This window comes from Tauraco erythrolophus, chromosome 11 (genome assembly GCF_009769465.1).
Source record: "Tauraco erythrolophus isolate bTauEry1 chromosome 11, bTauEry1.pri, whole genome shotgun sequence".
In the NCBI taxonomy this organism is placed as follows: Eukaryota; Metazoa; Chordata; class Aves; order Musophagiformes; family Musophagidae; genus Tauraco; species Tauraco erythrolophus.
In genome coordinates, this window is record NC_141475.1 from 17271246 (window position 1) to 17287332 (window position 16087).

The 16087-nt window shown below is 50.3% G+C and overlaps 1 protein-coding gene across 1 annotated transcript in view; it reads left to right on the plus strand.

Annotated features, from left to right (window-relative positions):
- Positions 1–14977, plus strand: part of P3H2 (prolyl 3-hydroxylase 2) — a 73173-nt gene extending 58196 nt beyond the window's left edge. The window contains exons 3-15 of the mRNA XM_086618280.1: positions 311–500; positions 3228–3359; positions 4542–4684; positions 6121–6210; positions 6701–6741; positions 7244–7338; positions 10239–10366; positions 11144–11239; positions 11331–11481; positions 12012–12129; positions 12655–12730; positions 13660–13800; positions 14885–14977. Of these exons, the coding sequence (XP_086474406.1) occupies positions 311–500; positions 3228–3359; positions 4542–4684; positions 6121–6210; positions 6701–6741; positions 7244–7338; positions 10239–10366; positions 11144–11239; positions 11331–11481; positions 12012–12129; positions 12655–12730; positions 13660–13800; positions 14885–14977 (1494 nt within the window). The remainder of the gene's footprint in view (positions 1–310; positions 501–3227; positions 3360–4541; positions 4685–6120; positions 6211–6700; positions 6742–7243; positions 7339–10238; positions 10367–11143; positions 11240–11330; positions 11482–12011; positions 12130–12654; positions 12731–13659; positions 13801–14884) is intronic.
- Positions 14978–16087: the final 1110 nt, after the last annotated feature.

Here is a 16087-nt window from a genome sequence, read left to right on the forward strand (position 1 = left end):
ATTCAGCGTTGTTGGGTAGGAGGGTTCAAACAGAGAAAAGGAGTAGATTTTCACCTAATGTGTAATCCAGCAGTGGTACTGACGGTGCCCTAAGTATGGAGGAGTTCAGAAGAGCATTTAGGCAGGCTTACAAGATTCCACCAGTCCAAAAGTCCATTGATGGCTTAAATGTGGTTTGGTACAACCACATATGCCTCGTAGGTACCATGGGAGGTCGTTCTGCCTCTGCCTGCTTGTACAAGGGCAGGGTGCTGCGGTCTGAGCAGCACAGGCTGCTCATGGTCCTGTTTTCTGCCGACCCACTTTGCAGGAGGACTACAGTGCTGGGGTAAGGCACTATGACAAGGGGGAGTATGAGCTGGCCATTGACTTCTTGGAGCGCGCATTGAAAGGGTACTACTCCGAGGATGAAGATTGCCAGATCATGTGCGAGGGACCGCAGAGATTTGAGGAGCACGAGTACCTGGAATATAAGGCTGGCCTCTACGAAGCTATCGCAGGTGAGATCTTTTTGCATCCTTAGGTTTTTACCCTTGGCTCTGCAATGTTTTTAATTATTGAGTTTGGGCCTTTGGCTGGAATTGGTGAAGTGTCTTCCCTTCCATCGCTGCTCATGATGAGTGACGCTGCAGGAGGCACTTGTAAGGCCAGAAGGTGCAAATACAGAGGACAGGGAACTAGAACATCTCATTTTGGTCCTAAATAGAAGCTGGGCTGGAAGAATTGCATTTCCAGATGTGTGGAGCATTTGCAGCTTTCTATAAGAGCTGGAAGTACAGGTGCTTTAACATAAACTGCCTCAGTTTCCCCCTGTACACAGTCTAGCATACCTCACTGGAATCTAGACATTGCTGGGCCCTGTTTATATTTTCTCTGTTTTTTTCATGCATATGAAGAGAGCAGCAGAGTCCTCTTGGCCACACTCCAGATGGCCAGGAAAGTTGCCAGGAAGACTCAGAACATAGATTTCCTCTCCGTCCAAAGGGATGGATTTGTTATTAGCAGAGACCCACCTAATTATGATCTTCTCTGAAATCTCTGGAGAGAATTGAACACTGCTATGCAATCTTCAGATTTGCATGTGTGGCTCTGAGCCAGCGGGGATTAAAATGGTTCATTCTCAGTAGAAATGAGATTACATTTAATTAGTCGTAAGGGAAGGAAGAGCAATAAATTAAGGTTTGTTTGGTGACAGAAATCTTATTTATCTGCTCATGGTCTTGGAGTTGATCAAGCTCTGGAGTTTTGCTTCTTGTGTGGAAAATACTTCAGTCAGATGCAGATTGTTTTTTAGTTTTGCATAATTCTGTTTGTGTCGAGACAGGAAATCTAATTGAAACGATCAAGATGAGAAACCACCAACATACCGGATGGGAAGCTTCCTTTGTTGGGTTTATTTACCCATGCAAAAAATATGAGGAGTGTTGTAAGAGCTGACTTGGTACCAGTATAACTGTCAGCTGATCGTGCCTGCTTTTAAAGCCATGACTAAGACACCAAGGGCTATACCAAGCCCTCCAAGGCGCCAACCTTCAGTAGCAAAGGAAACCCACCTTCCTTCTCACTGAAATCTGCTGCTTATGGAACAGGTTTTAGTCTCTTTTAAAGTTTCCGTGCTGGTCTGTGTGGAGCGCAGACATGGTCATGGTGTGGTGGTCCTCAGCCCAGCACGTCATTTGGGAGTGAGAACAAGCGAAATGGTCTCTGCAAGCGTGATGACTTGGCTTGGCCAAATATGCCTGGGAATAACAACTCTAAAACCCAGGAACAGGGAAGTGAGCGCACATGGAGGGAAATAAGCTTCGTAATGCCACTGCTTTCCTATAGGGAACTGAGTGGTTGGTTATGGGACAGCATCATCCAGTGTTTACCCCTGGACCAAGGGCGCTCAGCCCCAGATGTTTTGGCAGGGAGTGGAAACACTAATACACCATGAAAAGAGAGTTTAAGTTTCTTCAAATCTCATTTCTCTTTTTAGTCCCAGGCTGGTTTGCTGTGCTGCTGCACGGGGTTCAAACGCTCTCACCTCTCCACCCCAGGGACAGATGCATTTCAGGGAATTGATTCCGGTCTATATAGCCTGTTTCTAGGGCACCTCGACAAGGTGCCAAGAAAAAGCAGTGATGGATTATTCTAGGTCCAGGATGCATGAATAGGTTTAAATTACAACAAAATTATTTATGTCCTCCTTCTCGCTTTCCTTAGTGTAATACGCTGGATGTGTATGGTAAAACAGATAACTACTCAGACTGCCTGCCCAGAGCAAATGGGGACTGCTCTGAGTTTCCACTTGATTTCATCTCAAATTCCTCAGGCTGTTTTTTGGCAGCTCTGAGAAATGCTTTGATAGCTGAACACATGTTTTTTTTCAAGCCTGTGTTTGTTTCTTAAGGTTTTTAATGGTGTACAGAGACAGAGCAAGTAAGTAGATTTGTAAGTACATTGCAGCAAAGGCTCCAAACTGGAATCAGATGTCAGCATTGGCTTCAAAATTGTACAGCTGATACAACGCCTATGTTGTGGACTCCTGCCAATTAAGAAACCTTGCTAATGGCAGATGTTTACCACGTGCTTGGGTTTCCCTGGGAGATATCTCATCGTTGAGAAGCAGCAAACATGGGGATTTTACTGCCAATATTTGCACGTTAGACCTTTCAGTCGCGTAGCGTGGGTGCCTCGCTCAGCCACGCTTGAAATCTGCACCAACCCCTCTTGCCTGACCCCCCCACCCTGACCCCTGTGCCCTCGGGAGCTTTTGTGCTGCAGAAAAAGGAGGATTAAAGATGAGCTGAAGGGAGAGAGTGTGGAGGTGGCTCTCCTGTGGCAGCACATGTGGCTACCCTGTCTTCACATCTCTACTTGCTTTGTGGGTGTCCTTACCTTTGGTTTGGCTCTTGAGGTTGAAGAGCCACCTGCATGTCCCCGCGTCCATCCGGCTTTCCTGGGCAGCAGCAGGATGGAGCTCACAAAAGAGATGCTCAGGCTCCCTCTACAGTCGACAGAAGGAGAAAGGCATTTCTCAAGGGAGGCAAAAACGTGACTGTGACTCTCCGCTGGCTTTGGGAAGGATCCTGAGCTCTTTCTCTAGGTGCTCAGTAGCCTGCTGGACCAGAGCAGCAAGAGTTGCACGTCCTGTGGCTGAGGAGGTTCAACATCTGTCTGTCCTCATCTCAGCACCATTGTCATCCTTCTCAGTTCAGACCGTCTTTTCCTTCTTTCCTTGGCAGATCACTATATGCAGGTCCTGGCTTGCAAACATGACTGTGTCCGAGAACTCGCCACGCGTTCAGGCCGTATCTCACCCATCGAAAACTTCCTGCCCCTCCATTACGACTACTTACAGTTTGCCTATTACAGAGGTAAAGGCTGGCTGGCTGTTCCTCATAGCACTTTCTGAGTTTTGACACATTTTGTACATGTTTGAGTTGCTTCATGTGGAAATCAGGGTATTTCCCCCCATGTCTGTGTTACAGTGATGCAGTGGCATGGTCTGAAAGAGTCAGAAAGCAAAGGACATTAGAAATTGTCTCTCCACAAGTCCTTTTCCTTTCAGGTTGACTGAAATTCAATTAAGTATTTTTATAAAAAGTGGTTTAAATCATCAGTCAGGTTTTAAAAGCTTCACCTTTAGCTTAAACATTATTGTTCTTTAAATAAACCATTCGTTTTTTTAGGGTGCTTTCATTTGCCTTTTCATATTAAAGTTCTGGGGATGTTGTACGTTTCACATTTTCCGAGACCAATTGGTACACTTTCTAAGTTAATATAACAGATATACAAGTTAGCCCAAACTTATCCCAAGATGCCAATTTTTGCTAATTACCAAATATTTTAAGAGTTACAGGAAAGTTGCAGGAGTTGGCAACATTGCAAAATATCAGGAGTTGGCAGTTATATAAAATATTGCCAGTTCTGTGGTCCTATATGGCATTTTATTACATTCTGTTACACAAAAGAAAATCTGGGCAGAAATTTGCTCTCTCAGGCTTGTGCTAAGAGCTCTTTCCTGAAAAGGGCAGAATGTGGGAGGGTCAAAATTGCTACTCAAAGCTAAAGCTTCTTCATTCATCAATGCAGTGGGAAGAAAGCTGGAGAAGTCAGCAGTGTTTCGTGCATGGTGTATAGGCTTTTTTATTCCTCTGCCCAGTTAGAGGTTTAATGTGGTGGCTAAAACTCGCGGAGCCCTGAGAGATGCTGCACAGAGAGAGGCAGTTTGCTACAAAACAGCATCCACATCCTGTCCATGCAGTTGGATCCAATGTGGATACCATCTGACCTGTGCATGACCACAGAGAAGCCATGTCTCTATGCCTCAGTTTCCCCGCCGGTGAAATGGCACGGTTAAGACGAAGTTGTATCAAAAGAGCCTTGTAAAGAGCTGGGCTTACCCTTCAGCTGATGGAGAGCTCAGGCCATGCTCTCCCTCTCTGCAGGCTCCCCTCCCTGGCTCTGCCCCGCCGTGCTCTGCGTGAGCCCCTGGCACCGCCAGCGGGTCTGTGCCCCCCTCTGCCCCCCCTGACACCTGTTGTGTTGCCTCCCAGTCGGTGACTACGTAAAAGCCCTGGAGTGCGCCAAGTCCTACCTCCTCTTCCACCCGGACGATGAAGATGTCTTGGAGAATGCAGGTTATTACGAAGGCCTCTTGGAAGGTACAATGGATCCAGGCACCATCAAGCCCAGAAAGGTGAGAACGAGTGTCACCTAAGAGCCCTTGGTGGATGACTTTAACAAAAGCGTCAGCGGGAAATAAAAGCAGCTTGGCAGCTTTCCCACAGTAGGACCACTTTGGAGACACATGTGGAGATGCTGGAGTAGCTGGCAATGCAAATTGTCGGGGTGCTGGTGTGGGGGAGAAGCTGGAGGGCAGGATCTTCTTTAAATGGGGTCTTCAGCTTAGCAAAGCCCAAGTGAGGGCAGGGAGGGCGATGATCGAGTGCCTCAACAATGTAAACCCTCCCCTCGTTCAGTGCTCCAGAGGAGGAATGCGATGAAGCACTGAGCTGAGGGCAACCTCCCTTAAGACAGGGCTAAGAAACATTTTCTCAAGGGGAAGCTGGGATGTCAGCGTTCCTCTCCAGTCATTGAGCTTGGAGTTCAGCACTCAGCCTGTTCTGCGGGGAGTAGCTTTGCTATCTCAGGGTTAGGCTGGGGTCAAACAACCGAGCGTGTTCAGTCACCCAGCGAGACAGGCTTCCTCTCCGGTCCGGGCAGCCTTCAGCTGCAGTCCTGGGGCTGCCTTTCTCATGATGCAGAAGAGGAGAAGTTCCTCCCATCCCATCCCAGCCCTGCTGAGGCTCAATCACCTTGTGCTGTAGGCAGAAGGGGGATAGGAATTGGATTTTCCATTCCCTTGGGTATTCCCTCATTTCCAGGAAAATCAAGGTGTATTTGGTGCAATGCTAAAAAGGAGAAGGGAAATGATAAAAAAGAAAACAAAAACAATAGTTTCTCCTCTCAAAGTGAATCTAGGAAAAAAACTGAAGTTGACAAAAACATGTCAGTGTTTCCAGTGTTTTGAAGTTTTCTGTAAAAAAAATGTTTTGCTTTGCGAAGTAATTTTCTAGGAGAAAATCCAGTGTTTTGTTTACATATTTTTTATTAAAAAAACCCCACACTTTTGATGGATGATTTCCAGCTGGCTGTGCTTTGTGGTCCCCATCCCAGCGCCCTGAGCACGTCCCAGGCTGCAATGCTGCAGCCCACCCACCGCCAGGCCAGGGGCTCTGCGTTGCTGATGGGGAAGGGAGGCACAGCCCAGCCGGGGTCCCTGCTCCGCCAGCCTGACCCTGCCTCCCACTCTGCAACCGGCATTTCTCCGGGTGGCCTCTTGTATGGATATTTAGAGGCTTTCCAAGGTGCTCAGCACTCTCTGCTAGCTATGCACGTGTATTCGGGGGACTCAGGCTTCCCGAATGAGTTGCTGAACACCTCCCCTTCTGTAATGTATGAGTGGCTGAACCCTATGTCTAGGGGTACTCTAAGGCATGACCCAGGCGTCCCTCGCCCCGTAGGAGTCTACAGTGTTGCATGACAAGCAAACCCCTGTTGAAGCAGACGTACATTGACTGTGTCTTGTGAAAGCTACATGTGCAACTGCTCCCCTTCTCCTCTTCTTTTCAGGAAGCAAAAACGCTGCTGCGGCGCCATAAGCTGGAGTCTCACCTCTTGCAGGTGGCTGCGGCTGGCCTCGGATACACCTACACGGAGCCGGTAATGCCTGTGGCTGCTATGGCGAGGACCTTTAGGAGTCCACAGCTATAGGACCAGCTTTCCCCCCCCTCTCTCTCCTGTAACGCGAGTCCCATGTAGGTGGCTCAGGAGCTCATCTTGGCCCAATTTGTTCCCTATGGGAAAAGGGTGATGGCAAAGGAAGGGAGGCAACCATTCCTAGGGTGAAGGAGAAGCAGACACAGCCTAGTCCAGCTCTCCTGTCTCGGTGTCTGGCTGTGTCTCAGCCGTGGTGATGGGGTGGTACAAAGAAGGCTGGGCAAACTGGCCTCTTTCTGTACTCATCGTACAATGCCAGTTTGGGTTTGGGGTAAATTTTCCATTTGGTCACCCCAGGCGATCACCCGACGTTGTATGGATCGGATCCATACCAGAGAGGCTGGCCGATGTCCCCATATGCGAGGCAGAGCCTCGCTCTCTGGCTTTGGTCGGAGCATTAGTTAAGAAGCACAACCTCTCTCTTTTCCCGCAGAACTACTGGAACAGGTATGGTGCCCGGCAGGATGAGCACAGGTGAGCCCCTGCCCCCCTACCTGCGCCCACGGCTTTGCTGTTCCCTGCAGCACGGCTGTGAAGGGGACGTGCCCGTGATGGGGAACAGCCTGCCACTTGAGGTGTGCTGCCCACCCACCCCAGCACACCATTGGGGTTGAATTAGGGCCCTTTGCCCCTTACCATTACAAACGTTCCCACAAGCACCTTGTTTTAGCCAAGTGCCTCAAAACCATCAACAGTCTAGAGGGAACTTGGTCCATGAGGCAAGTGGTGCTGTTCAGATATAGTTGGTGTCTGTCCTTTGCTGGTGGAAACCATTGTTCTCGTTACCAGAAGAGCACATTTTTCCATGGGACAGGGAGTGGGCTTCTACTTGTACAGTTGTGGCATTTGTACGAAGTACCAATTTCCTCTTTTTTTTTTCATATATTGGTTACCAAGGAGCACAAAACAGCACAGTTCCCAGAATTGGAGAAGTGTGGCCAAAGTCATGATGTTCCTCTTCTCTCTTGCTCCTCAGTGTCCCATCAAGTATTAGCAGTGAACCAGAGGATGGGCCCCGGCTGTCCCTGGCAAAGAAACCCATGCCGAAACCAGATCGAGAGTTGAAGGAGGGTAAGTCTGATGAAGACGTTTCAACAAAATCAGAAGGTTTTTTCCTACTGCTAGAGACTACAGACTGCAAAGGCTGGCAGCTGAGCAATGATGCTACCTGAGGGGCTGAAGTTTTGTTTAAGAGACAGAGAAGTCTTTCATGCTGCCATAGCATTTCTTGGTCTGTGGGTCCCACCAGCACTGCTCTTGCTCTTGGACTTGCCTTTCCCACCTGCTGAGCTGCTCCATGCAGAGCCCTGAGATTCAGGGCTGGGAGGCTTGTTCCTCCTCACCGTGGGGAAGGTGACACCAACAAACAGGAGTCTTTCTGCCAGGTGCTTTTAAGATTAAAATGTTCTCTGTTCTCCAGGCTGCAGAAGGATGGATGCTGGAGACAATAGGTTTTGGGAACTCCAGTCTTGATGCTTTGCTAAGTGGACTGGATCACATCATGTTAACAACCGTTTCTGTTTGCAGACTGGCTTGTGATTTCATGTCTTGACTTAGATAAAATCACTTGGTTTGAAAGCCCATCATCAGAGATTTCAACTGATTTCAGCACGTTCTCGACAGCCACAGAAAATACTATAACATTTTCTACTAAAGACAACATTTCCCCCATAACAATTTTGAAAAGCTATATCGGGGCCAAATACCGAAGCATGCTCCTGGCTGCGAAACATCGGGATCCCGAGCCGGGAGGAGTCTTGTGTGTCTAGTGGGCTAGCTCCACAGCAGCAGGCAATTAAACCTCCCTGTAATGCAATGGATGGTCGCGCTTTTGGGGGAATTTCACAGCTTTCCATGCCCCAAATTGTCTCCAGCTGCTCGGTGTCTTGTTCAGAGTATCGTTATCCCTTCTCTAGCCATACGTAAAATAGGCGAATACCACAGGAAGATCTTGAAGACCTTGCTTAAGCCAAGAGCTGGTTGATTTATATTTATTGGCATGTTTGCCTTCTATAACCAAATAATTTCAGAGAGTGTCTTTCTCTGGTTTGAATTCTGTCTATGCTTTTATTCTGGTTTAGTTGCAGAATGTTTTCAAGTTTACGAAGAAAACTGAAACTGTTCAAAAAGAAAATGGGATTTTTGTCCATCCAGCTGCTCCCTTCCTCTGTTGCCTTTTTTTCTTTCTCTCTTTTCACTTGAAAAAAGAAGAGAAAAGGCTGAAAGAGAAAAAGAAAAGTCCATTTTAATTTTGTACTCTTCTGTACTTCTCTCCTTCCCCCCTTCCTCCTTTCTGCCAATTCCTTCACTCCCAAAAGTCCAAAGAACTCCCCAGTTTCTTTGGGAAGTTTTCACAGAGCATACACACAGGAAACAAGTCCCTCGCTCTGCTGGTGCTCAGCGGCAGCAGGGGCGAGGAAGACACCCAGGAGCACGCTGCTGGTGTGGGACAAGGGTTCAGTGTTCATGGCACAGGGAAGCCCCTGCTAGTTCCCTGGGAGGAACAGAAGAAGCTGGGGCAGTGGTGAGCAATGCCTTCCAGGTTCATTCCTCATGTGCCTACGGCTGGGGAAGAGCAATATCTAAGCTGGAAAACTCAGCCTTGAGTTGGAGTGTGCCAGGAGTTTGGATTTTAAAGTCTTGTTTCTGATCCAGCTGCATTTATAATAAATGCTATTATCGAGCAACAGGAACAGCAAAGTGAACACGAGGAATGTCCCATCTTTTCCATTTCCAAGAAACCTAATTCTTCAGAAATAAAGTCGTGGGCTAGTGGTGGGGCTCTGCCCTCTGGGTTACTTGTCCTCCTTAGGCCAAGGAGACCTTCCAAAAACACACAGTGTGCCTCAACAGACAGGAAAAGTAGTAATTATAAAAGCAGTGTAACAGTGAAATTTCCTTGTGCCACATGGTGAGAGGAGCTCTGAGGCTCCGTTTCCTCTGTTTTATTGTGGCTCTGTGACAACAGATAATTTTTCCCATGATTTAAATGCATTTCACCTTCCTCCTGGAGAAACATCTGGTTTAGGTTATTATTGTTGTTGCCATTTCTTCCATTTGCTCTAGTCAAGGGGATGAGGGGAAATAGGCTTCAGAAGATGGTGATTTAGTGGCCTTGCCATGTTTTTCTGATCAGGCAAATTTGATAGAGATGGATCCAAACTTCTTGTAAAGAGATAATCTCTTTCTTCTCCTCACCCATTCACTCAGCACATGGCAAGACTCACTTGCCCCATACCAGGCAGAGGGTCAGCAGTGTGCAAGCCCAGCCATGGTTATATTCCATGGCTATCTGGGACCTCCAAAACACAGCCAAGCCACTGCCTGCTGCTAGGCAGAAAGACACAGCTCAGAGTTGGGGAGCAAGGGATGGCAGGGACGGCTGTGGCAGCTCCTTCGCCTCTGTGGAGAAGGATTGTCCTCAGGGTCCTCCAGCTCACCCACTCCCAGCCCCTCTTCTTGGTGGAGCACACAAGTGATGCTTGCTGCAAGCTCAGCACCGTGTCGGGTTTTCTACATGGGTAAAAGACATAAAAAACCCCACTGGTGACAATTGCAGAGAGCGGCTTTGCATGACAAATCAGCAAGGGCCACACAGCACAAATGCAGTGGAGACTTATGGTCTCTGTCGATGTTGGCTGCTGGGCAGGAGAGACAATTTGGCCAGTGTCTGTGTCTCTCATCGTGTCCTGCATGTTTTGGTGTTTTCAGGCTGTGGTCCCTGCATTTGCAAGGCAGCTAATGAGAAGGTGGAAAATGCTGATGCTCTTGCAGCAAATTGATTTGGTCTCCGGGTGTTTCCTCTGCTTCTCTTTCTTTTGTTGCTGATGTGAACAAACTCTGCTCTCTGCTGTGAAGCTTTCCCTGGCAGCACACCCTGGTGACTTCAGCTGGCCCTCGGCCAAGGTACAGGATGTCACCGAGGCCAGGGCATGTTCAACAGGGTCAGTTTGTGTCTCTCTTTCCATCAGGGGGTCCGCTTCTCTACAGCGACGTGAAGTTTGTCTACAACTCGCAACAGCTGAACGGCACCCAGCGAGTGCTACTGGATAACGTCATCTCGGAGGAGCAGTGCCGAGAGCTTCACAGGGTGGCCAGTGTGAGTGAGCAGTGGCCCTGGCGGGGACACGACTGCCACCTGGGCTGAGTGCCTGATGTCTTCCCCAGCGTTCGGCTGTGAAAGCTGAATGTGTGACCAGCCCCTGGAGAGGCTCTAGGCTCACGCCTTACTCTTGAGTGTTGCAGCTGATGCCAGGAGAGCAGTCAGATGCTTATCCCCATAACACATCCATAACGACAGTGCAGAAGCTCCACCTTGGGCTGTTCTTAGAAACATGCTGCAAGACAGAGCCCATGAGGAAATAGCTCTTTGTCCCATGTTATGTACAACCCCAAAAAATGGTGAGGCACTGGAACAGGTTGCCCAGAGAAGTTGTGGATGCCCCATCCCTGGAAGTGTTCAAGGCCAGGTTGGATGAAGCTTTGAGCAACCTGATCTAGTGGAAGGTGTCCCTGCTTATGGCAGGGGTGTTGGAACTAGATGATCTTTAAGGTCCCTTCCAACCCAAACCATTCTATGACTCTGTGATTCTATGCTTATCCACAAGTCTGGTGGAGTCTTCTCATCCATCAGCAACTGAGCCTGGGGAAGGACTGAGGGTGCCTGAGTATCCCCAGTCAGAAGGTGAGCAGCTGTTTTCTAGCATCTCAGAATGGACCGTGCTCATGGAGAGCTGCAGTGCCTTCCCATCCAGCTCGCCTGTCCCAGTGAATGCAGCCCTGGGGTATTTGGTGAAGAAGGTCTCAGGTGCTTCTGTCACAGCTCCTCCTCTCCTGGGGAACCAGTTGACCACTCACCCATGTTCCTGTCTTCCAGGGGATCATGTTGGCTGGAGATGGTTACAGGGGCAAAACCTCCCCCCACACCCCGAACGAGAGATTTGAAGGAGCCACTGTCCTCAAAGCCCTCAAGGTACATCTCCTTCCTTCCTCCTCCTCTCCCATGCCCTCCCTCCCAGCTGACGTATGGTGCTGACCCTCTCTCACCCCTTCTCCTTGCCCAGTACGGCTATGAGGGCCGCGTCCCGCTGAAGAGTGCTCGGCTTTTCTACGACATCAGCGAGAAGGCTCGCAGGATCGTCGAGTCCTACTTCATGCTGAACTCCACACTCTACTTCTCCTACACCCACCTGGTGTGCCGCACTGCCCTCTCTGGTGAGGGCTCAGGGGCTGGTGGAGGGGCAGGGCTGGGAGGATGTGAGGGGTTCAGCCTCCCACGGCGGGTTTATGAGTAGGGGACCAAAGCCTGAGAGGAGCTCTGTTTTGCCTGATGCTCAAACTGGTGGCCGAGGGCTGGGCAAAATCACCGTTCCCACAGTAGCAAAGGGTGGGCACTGCTGTCCCAAAGAAGCTCATTTCTGAGATGTCTCTTGTTTTTCATGTCTCCAACTCTTCTTCTTTCTCCTCTCTGTTCTTCTGGCTCCTCTCCCTGTACCTTCTCCTTTCCACACACACCCCCACCCCCATCTCACTCCCCTGCAGTAAGGAACAAGCAGAACTGTACAGATCTGAGTTCTCAGATGTTGCCTTTTCTGCCCAGCCTTTCCTTTCCTCCTCTCACCTCTGAGCACCACCCAGAGTGGGGTCGGGGCAGGCTCCCACCCCATGACGGACCCCACAGAGCATGGCATTTCCATCTCATCCACCCCTTCTCCTTCCCCCTTCCTCCACATGGTCCTGCCTAGGCCAGCAGGAGAGGAGGAATGACCTGAGCCACCCCATCCACGCTGACAACTGCCTCTTGGACCCTGAGGCCAACGAGTGCTGGAAGGAGCCTCCTGCGTACACCTTTCGGGATTACAGGTAGGAAGGAAGGGGAAGCTGCTCCCAAGGGTGCCCAGGGACCCTCCCCAAGGCAGGGCAGCTTGCTTCACGGACCCGAAGCTGGTACATCCCAGCCACAGCAGAAGTGAGATCCAGCAGGTAGTTTCTGGTGGCAGCAAGCACTGTGGCTAAGCTTCTAGCCAGAGTTTAACCGCAATGGCTCTGTGTCATTTTAGGGTCAGGAGATCCCAGCTGTGGCCCAGAGTACTGTGCCTCTGTCAGGTGTTTTTGGTGCAAAACAGGAGGGTGAGAGCTGATGGGACCCAAGGGCTATTTTGAGAATTGTTCCCTAGCCAAGGAGAGATCTGCTGATTCTCAGCTGTGCCTCTGAAATGAGGGTCACTTGGGTGGCCCCAACCAGCACCGCAGTGGGACCTCTCCCCTCTCTGACAGTCCCCCACCCAGGTCTCAGTGGAGCAATGTGGCATCTGCCCTAGAGGTGGGGGTCAGCCATGAGCCCTCCCTGCTGCTGCCCTCACGGGGGTCTCCCGCTTCCTCTCCCAGTGCCCTGCTGTACATGAATGCGGATTTCGAAGGAGGCGAGTTCATTTTCACCGAGATGGATGCCAAAACTGTGACGGTAAGTGGATGCCATGGACCAAACTTTGCTCCTCGGCAGCTCGTGCCCAGGGGCTCTGGGCTTTCCCAGGTGGTGTGTGGCTCCTGCCTTGCAACCAGCCCATACAAAATCCTGCTGGCAGAGATGCACAGACCACCTGTTCCCTTCCCAGAGGCTGTGCCGAGCAGGAAACCTGCAAGTCAGGGGTTCACACCAGCCCTGCGCAGGCAATGAGATGGCTGATTGTGGTCCCTGCCTGGAGGACTGCTGAGCTTCCCACCCCATCTCGTGGCCAAAAATGAAGTGATGCCTCCATACGTATGCAGTGCCTGGTCCAGGTCTCTTGCTCCAGAGTGGGTCATAGTGGTGGACATGAGTCTCTGAGAAGCATGGGGCTCAGGCACAAGCCCCAACCTCTGCATGGGGCCATTAGGGAAGCTGGGCACCTGCTCCATGGTTGGACAGAGGGTCTGGGCACTGCAATGGGGCTCTGGAATCCAGTAGATGCTGGAGGGTAGATTGCATTTACCTAAGTGCCTGAGGGTTGATTTGGTTGGCACTTCTGCCCCTGACGTCCTGTAGAATGATTCTTGTGGAATCGGCAGTGAGAAGAAAGAGGCATTTCACAGCCTGTGCCAGGGTTAGCTTGAACCTTCCTGGAGTTATGCCATGGCCTTGTTTTGCCGTAGGTGGTCACCTACCAGGCTTTGCAAGGACTCATGCCACCATCTCCTTTCTGCATGATGTCTGTGCAGCAGGACCAAGCCTCACAGCTTCCTATTTACCCACGCATTTTTGGAGCCATGTCCAGAGCTCTGCATGTGCTCCAGAGCAGCTCACCATGTCCCAGGGCGATGCAGAGAGATGCCCAGGCCCTGGACCACAGTAATCCCAGGCATGGCCAGTGCATGCAGCTCCTTGCCACCCTGGTGTCTCCGGTTTTCCCACAGGCCTCCATCAAACCCAAGTGCGGGCGAATGATCAGCTTCTCATCGGGCGGCGAGAACCCCCATGGGGTGAAGGCGGTTACCAAAGGGCAGCGGTGTGCCGTGGCTCTCTGGTTCACCTTGGATCCGCTCTACAGAGAGCTGGTGAGTCCATCGCAATGTGAGGGGAGCTGGGGGGTACCTAGCATCCTGGAGGAACCTGGACCATCTTCAGCCTCCAGTCCCAGCACATCTGTTCTCTCCTCCATCGCAGCCCCCTGCAGCAGTGTTCCCATCCGCTGCACCACGGGGACATGAGCCTGTGGCCCCAGGACCAAATAGTTTTTCCTGGGCACCCATCACCCTCGGCCCGTGGGGTGCAGGGCTGGGCTGTGGTGATGCAGAGGGATGCCGGAGGGCTCTGCACAGGGCTGGGCTGGCCATTTCTGACACCTAGTGGCAACAACCTGAGGAACGGGGAAGTCCTCCACCATCCGCAGCACAGAGGCCAGTGGTGTCCAGCTGCTGCCAGGTCCTTGAAGGTGGTTTGGAAGCTTTAAGTCCATGGATCTGGGCACTTGGGTGCCTTGGAAGATCTAGGCTATGGTGCCTTTCAGCAGGCAACCTCCAGATTCTGTTTTAAAAGCCTGTAGTACCAGCCCCTGTCTCTCTTCAGCAGCATTTCTGATCTGTAAGAATAGAAGATAAAAGACCAAGGAAAACTAAATACAGGGAGAGAGCAAAACCCTCGTGCCTTTGCCTTGTGATGAAGGTGGGCTGCGAGATTTTGGGAGAAGCTGATTTTTACTGTACTGTCCCTCTGCTTTTTGGTGCTAGCTGTAATTCCTCCATGCTTGGTGCATGTGTGGAAGGACATCAGCCCTGCCCAGGGAGCTGGAAATCCACGTCAAGCGGAGGGAAGTGGAGGAGGGTGCGCTGTGGCAGTGGCTGCCAGTGGAGCATGATAAGGGAAGAGCACTACATCAGCACTACATCAGCTCTGCCCCATCCATCGAAGGCCCTGGAGGGAGGGCAGAATTAGGTATTGAGATGCAAAGCGATCTGGTTCATTTTGCCCAGCAAATTCCCAGCTAGACTCCCAGGCTGTCCCCTGTCCTCTCCACTACACTGTTGGTCCTTGGATGAACTGCTTGCTGTGGGTCCTCCCAGCAGGCTGAGCCGCACTCAATAACCTGTGAGTAGGCACTGGAGCTCTGCTGTTACGGTTTCTTCCCTTCCCCTCTTGCAGGAGCGAATCCAGGCAGATGAAGTGATCGCAATGTTGGACCAGGAGCATCTAGGACCCAGTGAAATGAACATCAACCCAAAGGATGAGCTATGAACTAGGCCAAAGACTTTTTCTATTAAATATTTATTTAATATTGTTAATCTTATTAGAACCCTTCTATTTTTGTACAGAGACGCTGTATAAATTAACAGGTTAATATGATTGTGGAGTTTCAGGAGTGCCTCTTCTGTGTTTAGCACAGCTCTTGCTGGGACCCCTCATCCCTGTGCCAGCATCTCCTGCTGGGACTGACTTTGCCTCCAGCATTCCCTCTCTCCTTTAGCACCTCTCAGGACTCATTCAGGCCCACTGTATCCCCTTGGACGACCTCTTTTTTTTCTTCCTCAACCAGAAACAGCTGCTTCTCTTTAGCTTCTGCTATAGAAATGTCTCAGGCGTGCTAACAGACCAGTCTTCCTGCCCCTGCTAAGTTCTGGCTGAAGACCTGAGCAGTGCTGCCATGGGGGAAACTGGAGCACAAGTCAGTTATGACTGTCCTTCCATTGCAGAGCCCTTCAGCATTTGAAGTATGCTTTTTAGGAAAAAAAAAAAACAAACCCGAAAGGAAAACCCAGGTGCTAACAAAATGCATATTTCTGTAGCCATGCAAAGCTGGTGTTTGGGCATTAATTCTGAGCAGAGCTTGCAGAAATCACCTGCTGGGCAGGGGCATGAGCTGTGCAAAGGCACAAAGGGGTTTGATTTGCAGCTGATTCAGGTGAAATAGGGTCTGTCACTCATGTTCAGTCTCTTCTCTTGCTAATGGCCTGGGGTACATGAAAGAAATTGCTTCACATCATGTCATTTATGGCTTCCAGCCCAGTGCTACTGCTGGTAAAACCCAAGGTTAAAAGTCATCATTTCCAGGTCCATGTTGGAAAGCAGATGAAAGGCTCAGGGATGTCACAGTGCCATGTTGCTGGATGATCATGGTGCAGCTTTGTACTCCAGATGTCCTGGCTGCATCCTCCCATCCTGACAGTGCAGAAGCAGCGGATGTTCGTGGTGTGGTAGCATCTATTTGCTCAGAGTATTTCTGACCCAGTCTGAGAGTTTTGCAGTGAAAGCACATGTTGCTTATCACAAGAGATTTACTGCACCAGTAGTACTGCTAAGCTACTACTGCTACGCTACTAAATCATCCCTCTCCCACCATTAAATTAA